This window comes from Solanum stenotomum, chromosome 11 (assembly GCF_019186545.1).
Source record: "Solanum stenotomum isolate F172 chromosome 11, ASM1918654v1, whole genome shotgun sequence".
In the NCBI taxonomy this organism is placed as follows: Eukaryota; Viridiplantae; Streptophyta; class Magnoliopsida; order Solanales; family Solanaceae; genus Solanum; species Solanum stenotomum.
This window is the reverse complement of record NC_064292.1, coordinates 6,152,019-6,163,805: the sequence shown is the minus strand read 5'-3', so window position 1 is coordinate 6,163,805 and position 11,787 is coordinate 6,152,019. Positions and strand designations below refer to the sequence as shown.

Sequence of the window (11,787 nt, the reverse complement as noted above, 5' to 3'; positions counted from 1 at the left end):
GGTATTCACTGTTTTTTTAGTAGTGTATCATGATCCACCACGATCATACAATCACCACAAGCTACTAGTATTACATTACTACTATCAACCGTTGCCATCATCATCACCACCAACCATCACAACCAACTGCCACCTCACAACCATGCCGAACATCACCACCACTGCCTTTTGATTGTGCGACATTGAACAACGATTTCATAAAAAATATTTTCTTCGTTTCAATTCTTTTGTCATACTTTTCTTTTTATAGTCCACTTCATAAAGAATGTCTGTCACGATCTAGACCATTGTGATTGACACCCACACTAACCCTCTGGTGGGAGAACCATTACTACAACCCACACTAAACAACTTAACCAAAAACTATGCATTAAAAGATACGAAAGTAGGTTTAAATGACCAAAAGAAATACAGAGTTCTCATAAACTCCAAAGGTTTAAACAAATAACTTAACCAAACTAATGTGGAAGAACAATCCCTAGAACCTGAAAGTCATACCAAAACTCTTCTAACGACAAGTCTAAGAACAAGGAGTACTACAACCCCAAAACTAAACAAACATCTTAAACAAATAGTCTGAGTAAAAAAAGAGTGAACTTAAACAAGAGAGATCCATGACAGCTTGAAAGAACTGACTCACCCTTGAATCCGGTCACACTCAATAGTCACCTAGCTGAGGTCTATCAATATCCACCTGAAGATGCCCTGTACTCAACAAAGAACAACCAAGTGCAATATCAGTACACAATCACAGTGTACTGGTAGGATCACGTGGCTATCCCAATAAGTGAAACATATGCAAGTAACCACAACATTATAAAACATGCATATACCGAACATATACAATATTAGTCATCTTTTCAGGATCAATGTAGCATTCCACGTTCTCAATAATACACCTTGGTTATCATTTTAGAGCAACATACAGTCTTCTAATATCAATCATCATTAGATATGAATGTAATCATCACAAGTAGATACATAACACAATTCAATAGTCCTCCACGGAACCCAATTCAATGGTCCTCTCATGGAACCCGGTACGTGGTACCCGATCAAAGTTAGTGTGTTAGATCATGACACCCGTTCCAATATTTATGCTGGTACGTGGCAACCGATCCCAGTTAGTGTGTCGGATCGTGACACCCGTTCCAATGTTTATGCAGGTACATGGCAACCGATCCCAGTTAGTGTGTCGGAATGTCACACCCGATTCATTCAACAAGCCACAATCACAATCACAAGTACATTCTCATAATCATGCAATCAAGTCATGATTTATGATATTCAAATATTCAATTATCCCCATTCACGATTAGTGTGATCAATAATGCAACATTCACATACATACATGTATTATAATGAAGCAAGTACAAACATATATCACACAACATGAAATCACAGCCATCACCTATCTCGAACAAAGCTTAAATCCCCTAAGAAACTTGATTCTTCCCTTTTCGGATTCTTTTCGCTTGTTCTTGGTCTACAACAATCAATATGATGTTAGGATCAATAAATAAGACTTAATTACCCGTGATCAAACCCATGATCCTGATATCCAAATTAGGATTTTTCCCACCATCCAAGCAGTTCCAAAACCCTTCCCCAACAATAATCACCCAAGAAACTAAGTTCTACAGATTGAAAAATGCATTCGGGGAGTGAAAACCTTACCTTTAGCCTCAAGAATGGTGGAAAACTGTCAAGAAAACACTTGGGGTTGCCTCCTAGCTCTGAAGAACAAAACTTCTAGAAAATAACGTTTTTGGGGTTTATTTCCGATTTAAGTCGCGATTGTCCCACCACAGCAGGACCCAACCCGCCACAGCGTCCCCGCCCTAGCGAAAAAATCCCGCCTTAGCGGCTTGCACAGAAACAGTGAGCAAATTTAAGAATTCCAAACCCTCATTCACACCTTCATCCCATGACACACAGAAAATACCCATTCACGCTAAGATCAGTTTTGGGAGTTCTACTCGCCCAAATTAAATTTTGTAAAGTCGTACGGGTTCCTTAACGACTTAGCTATCTACACATGTGATCAAATTCATAATTAGATCTCTCAATTGTTACCAGATTTCTCTAGACCTTACTGACTCCGATTTCGTCCAAATCTGAACTAGGTTGGGAAATTCCAAGTTACTACCAAAAAGTTTTCCTGCCCAAAATTTTTCCCTGTTGGCTTTTCTATAATGACGGAATCAGGTCGTTACAATGTTCCTTTCTGTTTTTGAACAATTTTTAAAAGTTTTTAGTTTTTACGTGACATTTAATACCACAATCTATTGACACAAGTTCTGCATATGCAACTAATACTAGAAAGGTTGCTCCCTCATTCAATTTCTCTCATTACTAAACCTGAAATGTGATTTTTCCCTATCTACACGTTGGCCAGTTGCTTCCATAATGCTTACATGAAAAAAAATGGATTTTTTAGGTTTATATTCCCTTCGTTTAAAAAAGAATGACCTAATTTGATTTGGCACGAAATTTAAGAAAAAGATAATTATCTTGTAGTCCTAAACTAAACCTATGTCAAGTATATAAAAATGTCCTTTACTCTTGTGACATTAAACATGTCATGTGAAAAAGTAAATTTAATTAAAATGTTACCAGAAAAAAAAATTATTTTTTTAAAAACGGACTAAAAAGAAAAATAAATTGGAATATAATACTTGCCCTTTTATCCTATAGCAATATATGGAGAATAACTAAAGTATAGACCCAAACTTTTCGAGCATCACTATTCACCATGAAAAATGTTTTTTAGCGACAATTATTAACTAACGACGATAACTTAATTACTGCTAATTATATTTTTCAGATCACACCTTACACAAATCCAACAACATGCACATATAATTAGGGGTGTTTGTGGTTTAGTTTGGAGCGGTTATTGATTAAAACCAAAATCAAACCAATCTAAGTCGATTTTTAAATTTTTTAAACCAAATCAATCCAAACGAAAAAAATAACTGTCGATTTGGTTATTCTCGGTTTGGTTCATTTTTATTCTTATTTTTTTGGTTTGAAAGTAATAAATATTTTGAGGACATATGTATCTCGATAGACATAGACACCTACTACATGAACTATCTACAGGAAATCTACTGTGAGTTCAATTAAGCAATTAAGCAATACTATAATTATTATTACACGAACAAAGTGATTCAATTAAGAAAAATGTGACTATCTTATGTGAGGTAGGGTAGATAAATACTAAAGTAATGGATTTTGATGGACTTGGACTTGGGGTTGTAATAGTTGAGCTAAAATTTAAGTGTTGGGCTTGAGAAAATGGTAAAGTTAAAGACTCAAGTTAATTAAAATTTAACGAAATATTTACATTTTATTCATGAATAATATATGTCTAATTTCTCTGTTCGATTTGGTTATTTTTGCGGTTGTTTTTAAGTAATACCCAAACCAAACAAATAAAACCAAATATCAATTTTTTTAATCAATTTAATTCGGATTACGATTAGATTTGATTTTTTAAATATAACCATGATCCGCCCTACATATAATATATGATATTATCCTATCAAAAGTATATGAACATGTTGCCCTTTTCTTCTACGTGACACAACACGTTCTAAGAGCATTTTGCGGAATTAGCAATCTTTCTAAGCTAAATCTTCAATATTCAACTAATTAAGCAACATTTAATTAGTAGGATAAGGGGTTCAGAAAACTGTGGTTGATTTGTTCTTTTACCATGTCAGCCACACTCTCATCTAGTCGATCTTGATAGTCCGAATACGAGAAGTGTCTTAATCTAGACACTCTCCAAGTTGATAGGATCCAAATGAAAAAAGGAAATACAATGGTAGGATTTGCCGGGTGAGCAAAAAGTAGTTATCTTTAGCCCGATTTTCCTTATTAATTATTGATAAGGCACAGGGAAAGCATCATCCTTATAAGACTGTTGCTAAACAAAAGAAATTATTTTTCACATACAACCATGAGTGGGCAACTTGAGCATCCGTTTATGACGTGGGTGGAATTAGCAGTTTTCTCTATTTCCTTCAGTGGTAGGAAATATGCATCTGTGGGGTATATGGGAGGAAACTAGTCTACAGTAATTCAAATTGCTCGTTCAATCATTATTTTTTTAATAGGTGTGCCAATTCAAAATTTAACAAGTAAAAAAGAAACGGAGGGAGTATTTATTATTTAAAAAAATTCAAACATGTCATCAAACTTTGAAAAAAAACTCATTGATAAATGTCATCGTTTGAAAGCTTGGTTCAGTCATTATGGCCGGTAGCTTTTTAATCACATGCAGCACAATATGTACTATATATCGTGCACTAGTTAATATGGCTTAAAATAGCATTATTCTGGATAAAGTTGATTTCTAGATTTCATTTCTACTGTAATAATTTAAAAGAATTATTCGATCCTTTCATTTTTTTAATATATTAAGCCATCACCATTATGTTGTGAACGTTAAGACGTGGAGGATTTGACTTGACCCTATCATATTATATTTAGCATAAAGCATAGATAGTATGGTAAATCAATATCAAATTTATCAAATCATAAAAATGTTACATGATCCAAAAGAAATATAAATTTAAATCAATTCGTAAAACATTCTCAAAATAAAAAATAAAATAAAATACAAACCCTTAAATTTATTTGGCTGTACCAGGAATTGGAGAAGTATACTTTAGAAGCTCTTTGTCCTTCTGAAAAATTAACATTTCATCTTCTGGTAATGTGATTAGTGCATCTATCCCTTCTTCACTCGGGTCATCAAAAAGCATGATACTTTTCTTCACTGGATATTTTGTATATGTAACTTTTATAGGGCTACCCCATCCAAAATTATTCTTACTATATAATCCAAAATTGCACACACTTGTTGATAAATAAATATCAAATATATCCTTCTCCATCATGTCTACAACACCTTTCATTTTTCCAAGTGCATATGGGACTATCTGATTCATATCTAGATTCTTCAACTCGTTTCGAACTTGTTGTTTAACTTTTTGCAACTGAGCAACATAGTTAGACAACTGTATCTCATTTTCTGTCATTGCTATTGTGCTATAGCCACATGTCGCATTTCCTATTGTGTCTAGTGGAATTAGAGGGCGTAAATTTATTACCTGGCTCATTAGAGATGGTTTAAAGAAGCCCAAATTTTCCATAGATGCAGTAGCCCCACATTTATGAATAAGTGATGTGGCAACTTCAACACGAGTTGGATTTTGTATTCCTGTAATACTATTTTTGAGTCTTGTCAAATTTGAGGATGAGAAATTGTACATTCTTGACACATGTCGTTGTGATTCAGGTGAAGCATTTATAGACATAATATTTGGACCACCATCCATTAGTGGAAAAAAAGTAGATGCATTAAATTGAGGAGATGGTTTGAAATCCACGTGTCGAGCTGTAGTGGCCCAATCATTAATGAATTTAGCAAAACTATATCCATCAGCAATTTTATGTGACATACATGCACTGACTGCTATTCCGCCACAATCAAAATGACTTAATTGAACCACTAGTGGACTTCGATTCAAGGTACTACACCAAGGCAAGTCTTGTTGGAAGACTACATCCGCAACATCATTAGAAGAGTTGTTGAGAATTTCGGACATTGAACAATTGATTTTGACATTTAAATACTCAGCACCTGTGTCATCACAATCGACATAGGTATTATTATCCTTGATTCGTCCCGCAAAGGGATAATAAGAGGATAATACTTTTGAAAGGGAGTTTTCAAGAATTTGTGATATTTGGTTTTTGTTATAATTTTCAGGTTTGGGGTACAATAAGGCCATTGGTGAATATTGAGGAAGATTTATGCAATCCATTAAAGAAAGATTGTGTTGTCTAAGTGAAGGAGGAGTAGGGGATAAAAGTTTAATCATTTTCCTAGAAAGAATTGTTGATGATGCCATTTTAGCTATCAAAAAGTTTGAATGTGCCCTTACACTTCCACATTCACACTTATATAGGCTACCAAAATAATTATTTCCTCCGTCCCATTTTATATGAGTTAGTTTGACTTACTACAAAATTTTATGCGTATGTAGACAAAATTTCATGCATAAATTAAGTTGGCACATATCTTTTGATGATTATATTCAGACACTTGGTTTAGTCAACTTCGAGGTATATATTTTTGATAAATAATTGGTGATATATAGTTCAAATAGGAAACACAAACAATTAATAGTCAAAAAAGTGATACTTCAGAATTGTTTTTAACCATTATCTCTAAAAGCTAAATTATTTATGAGTCCAACTGTGTGTTCTTAAGGAATTTTATCCCGTTATTATTGTTCAAGATTTCGAATTAATTCATCCCAAAATAGTATGAATTTTTTTTTTTGTAATAGCAACACTTTAAATTACAAAACTACGACGAACTCAAAAATAGTGCAAATTACACTTGACACGTTCTTTTATTTTAAAAAATAATACATAATTAAAAAGAATAAAGACTTCGAATTTCAATATATAAAATTTGAGATAAGATCTCTTAAAATTTGTAGCTAATTATTATTTTATTCCAGGTGTTTAATTGTAGCAATAAAATCCAATTAAAAAAGTACAGCCATGTGGAGAGGAAAATATATAAAAATAATTGTTGATCATCAGTATAATAATTTTATTAAATTTAGAGGAAATGACGTGCGTTCTTGTTCCATTAAACAAATTTGATTTTGAATAATTAAGAGAATATAATCAACCATATCAAAGATTTATGCTAATTATTTTTAAAAAAATCATGTTGGTAATTTAAACATCAAGAAAGTAATTAATTTATTGCATGACGTGCTTGCTTGTTCCATTTAAATAAATTTATTAAACAACGTGCAAGTTTGTGAGTTGATATATCAATTAAAATAAAAAATAAAAATCCAAGTTTACTGAATTTAAAATATATATAAAAATTTTTTTTAAAAAACTTAATCCCTTCTTAGTATTCGAGGTATTGATGTTGCTTACAATGAATACAATAGGTAATCAAGAATTTACTTAACTAAAAATTTAACTAAAAATTTGAAGAAGCAATTTATATTTATTGTCAACAAAGAATAGTGTGAACATATGTTATTCATCAGAAAAGTCACAACATATTCAATGTGAAAGTGCACTATTCAAATTGCATCCTTTTTCCACATATCTTTTCGAGAAAACACCTATTCAATTCTGATTCACACCTTACGAAATCCAACAATCCCCCATAAGGATATCGATCTTGACATTTTCAAAAAACACAAAACTAAGACATAATACATAACTATGCCCTTTAACTTGTCTTCAGTTGACATCCATGTCCTTCAAATTTGGGTGTGCACAAATCGACACTTAAACTTGTATAAAATTAAATAAGTAAACACACACATGTTACAAGACATAATACAGGTATGACACGAATTGCCATGGTAGGATGCAACATAGGACGAATAATATTCTGTCTATTTTTTCAATTTTATACAAATTTAAGTGTCTACTTGTGATCAAACTAAATGACACGTATACGTATTATACCGATAACTAATGAGGGACTAATTGTTGATTGTTCATCAATAAACTATAGTACTTCACAGCTGCCATATGTATTTTGTGATTCATTGGCCAACTAATTGATCTTTTGAATATCCTAAAAAAAATCTCAAACGTGCAAAACATTTAGTTTCTTATTTAATTATTCCATTTTAATACATTAAATTCCATCTAGAAATATATCTTACTTGCTAGCTCAACAATTAATTGTTAGAGGACCAAAAATGACTAATAACAACAATAGTTTTGAAGGGTCCTCTTCAATATTTAGTGAGAAAATGTCACAAAAGGCAAATGAAATTAAAAAAGAGAGAAATATTAATACTAATACTATTGCATTTTACAAGCTTTTTTCATTTGCTGATAATATTGACATAATATTGATGTTTTTGGGAACAATTGGTGCTTTTGGAACTGGACTAGCTCAGATTATTTTGCCTGTGTTGTTTGGAGATTTGGTGGACTCATTTGGATTAAACCAAACTTCAGGGGTGCTTCAAGAAGTTTCCAAGGTAATTTATTTTTGTAACAATTTATTAGTAAAATTGTTTGCGCTTTGCGTTTGTATATTTAAGTATTACAGTCATTTAATTTTAAATGTCATATATTTGAAACACTTAGTTCTATGCATTTCTCTTATTATTGGCTTTTTATCCCTGTGAACAATGTTTTAATGATTAGGCTGGAATAGTGATATGATTCGAACCTGTAATCTTTAGGTCATGAGTATGATGAGTGGATCGGTTCCTTTTATACCGTTTCCCTCTTCACTTTTGAATCACATAAAGATTTTTAGTTTAGCTGAGCTATCTTAATCACTATGACTCTCTTTTTTTTTTTTAAATGTAAATTCTCCTTTCCCCGAATCCTAACGATGATTGAAGCCTCTATATTAAAGGTTTTACGCGACTTTATCTTTTCGAAGATGGACAAACTCTTCTTTACATACACAAATTGATGTACAAAATTGAAGACGATCACGTTTGAATGTGATAGGCCGTGTTGAAAATGTAATTAAGTAAATAAAGTATTTTTTTTAAAAAAATAACTAAATGAGATAGTCATACACTACATTATAGAATCAAAACAAGCCTCGGGGAAAAGGAGATTTAGACTTGTATATGAGACAACATGTTGAGAATATAACTAAATAAATTAACACATAAGATCAATAGTATAATTGAGAGGGTCAAATAAAAAGATTAAGAGCGAAGGATAAAAAATACACCTAAAATATTTGTTTTTTATAAATTTCATACGTGAACTATGAGGTGTGAGTTTTCTTATGCAAAGTATTGTCGAATGTTTATTGAAACATACTTCAATTATTTACAACAATAACATATTCAGTAAAATCTCACAAAATGAGATATATGTGGAAGGTTGAGTGTATACCCCAGGGCGGCGCCCCTTTGTGGTCAGGTGTCATCCGAACCCTCTTCGATGGAAATTATTATTCATACATGGCTAAAATATTTTTTTCATCTATACGGTAGATGTTGAACCCCTATCGGCTAGTTTATGTGTTTGCTTGTTCAGATTTTGAACTCGTTGGTGAAAATCCTAGCTCAGCCACATTTCACACCCCCTAGTTCTTGCTCCTACTCTCGGACGAGAGGTAGATATGTTGTTTCTGAAACACCTGTGACTCTAGTAATACCTTAACTAATTAGATATTGTGTTGGATGAAACTAGATAATGAGAATCAAGGAAGATGATAGTGCGAGGAAATAATGTAGAGAAGGTGTTTGATGAAACTTCCCAAAGAAGAAACCTGATGTGGTCAATCTATCGTTATTCGTTAACATATGCATTGCTGTTTAGCAACAAAAGTTGCTAAATCCTTCATATGTGCATATTATGAACAATCATGACTCTTGTTAAGCTATGTTATTTTTCAGGTATCATTAAAAATGGTTTATTTGGCCATGGCTTCAGGTGTAGCAGCATTTCGTCGTAAGTCTTAACTAACTATATTTTGTTTGTGCTTGTTGAAACGAAAGTATGGAGTTATTTTAATGTATATTATCCAAAGAAGACAATGATTTAAATACAGGTAAAGAAAAGACTAACTAAGGTAACTAAATATCTAAATCCCTAAGAATCAACTAGAATATTATATACAAGGAAACATATAACTTTATGATTCTCTAACACTCCCCCTCAAATATGAATATTAAAACTTGAATTTATGTTTTTGCAAAGGAGATAATTTTTTGGTAGTTACCCATTTGAGAACGTTTCTAATAAATTTTTACTATATTAGAAGAGTGAGGATATCAACATGTGTGCTTTAGATCATTAATTCATTTTATTGAGGGTAATTTTGTCATTACAACTAATAGTCCTATTCTCAATATTATTTCACGTGGTTTTCGTTGCCATCTCAGTGTTACAGATGGCCTTATGATTTAGGATGAAGTTTAAAAAGAAAGACTTTTATTTGAATTTATGATTTAAAATAAGCGATAGATTTTTGTGTTTTATAAATTATAATGAGTATTATAAAGTTAAATTATTATTAAATATATAAATATGTCCTTTTTTTAAAATTAATTTTAAAAAATAAGTAAATCATATAAATTAAGAGACAATATATATGTGTATATATATATATATATATATATATATACACACAGGTTTTTCGGCACGTGCTTTGCACATGATTACCAATTCAGAAAATATATGTTAAAGTATATTGTATTGTTTATTTAAGCAAACATTTGAATAATGAGTTTTGCACAAAATAATATTGTGGATTCTTTTGTGAATGTTCAATGTTGACCGTCATATATATATATCTCTTATTCACACGAACCTACGGAGATGGTCAATGAAATTTTTTATTAGTTCAATGCAATAATGTATATTTTTATGTCAATTGGATGAGGTGTAATCATGTAATTAATCGTATCTCAGTAATATTACCTTATAGACGATATTAGCCTCTAACTGACTAGAAGTGCTGGGACATGCCCCAGCTAAGTCTAGCAAAACTGAAACTAAAAGACTGAAATACTGAAAAGATAACATGACTATTGTCCTCAAAGAATGAGGACTCACCACTGATGCTGCTGAACTAGAGATCGGGGACCGATCTAAGCGTGAACTGAATGCTGAGAATCTGAACCTACATCACAAGAAGATGTAGCGTAGAGTATGCGTCAGTACTTGAAAGGTACTGAGCATGCAAGATAGAGTAAAACTAAAATAAACATATAACTGAACAAACAATGAATCAAGAGTATAATCTGAACATGATATAGCTACTGAACACTGAGCTAACTGAATGCAATGACCAAATGATAACATGCTGAGACTGAATATTGACTATACGGAAATGTGGTCAATGCAATAGAGTCTGATTGAACTGTGGGAGCTACTAATAATTGATAATAAAACCACATGAGCTAAATGTGGATTCCGATGTATACGCCCCATCGAGAGGACCCAATACACCCGGCCAAAGATATAGAGGCATGCTGGTGTTATCACTAAAATGATGCCCATAAAAAGGACTTACAACCTACGTGGCTCGTAGTTCTGGGACTATATGGGTGACTAACCCTAGTCCAACTCGGTATTATGCTACTCCCAATAGATTAAATGATTAACACATTATGACTGAATTTCTGAAATATACTAGATAGCTCAAAATACTGACATGCAAACTGAGAATGCACATTTATATACTGATAATGACACATTCAAACTGAGGCATGTAAATCTGAAATATGAAATATCTAACCTAGCATGTATAATTCGGGAACTAAAGAACTACTAAGCTAAGGTTCTGAAATTCATGCAAGAAACAAAGTAATAACATGATAATCTGATTTGGAACATTTAAATAACTAATTCATGATAATCTGCTGAAGTTCTAGAAATCATAAGTCTAGTTAATAATAGAGAATCAAGAATCTGACTGAAATCTAGGGATCCAATGGGCGAAAGGAACCCACTAGTGAAATCCCACATACCTGGTGACGAATTTCATGGAGAAATCTTTCGATTTCGGGCTGGAACTGATGGAATCTTGCTGCGTTTTTGATCTAGGGTTCTTGACCTCTTTTCTCCTCTTCCGCTCTAAGTTTTCTAAGTTTGATTAATGATTTGACTTAGGTAAGTTCTAGTTATGTTTCTAAGCTTAAACTGACTAAAACCTCATAATTTAGGGTCTAAACGACGTAGTTTAGGGGTCAAATGAATAAGGAAAAGACATAAAGACCCCCGACTTAACTGCTG

At 32.3% G+C, this 11,787-nt stretch overlaps 1 protein-coding gene across 1 annotated transcript; it reads right to left on the bottom strand.

Annotated features, from left to right (window-relative positions):
* Nucleotides 1–4,643: 4,643 nt before the first annotated feature.
* LOC125844107 (acylsugar acyltransferase 3-like) lies at nucleotides 4,644–5,927 on the bottom strand. The gene has a single exon (XM_049523356.1). It carries the CDS (start codon nucleotides 5,925–5,927, stop codon nucleotides 4,644–4,646), a length of 1,284 nt encoding a protein of 427 aa, XP_049379313.1.
* Nucleotides 5,928–11,787: the final 5,860 nt, after the last annotated feature.

Coding starts and splice junctions, on each gene's coding strand:
- LOC125844107 (XM_049523356.1), bottom strand. CDS start 5,927: ATGGCATCATCAACAATTCTTTCTAGGAAAATGATTAAACTTTTATCC.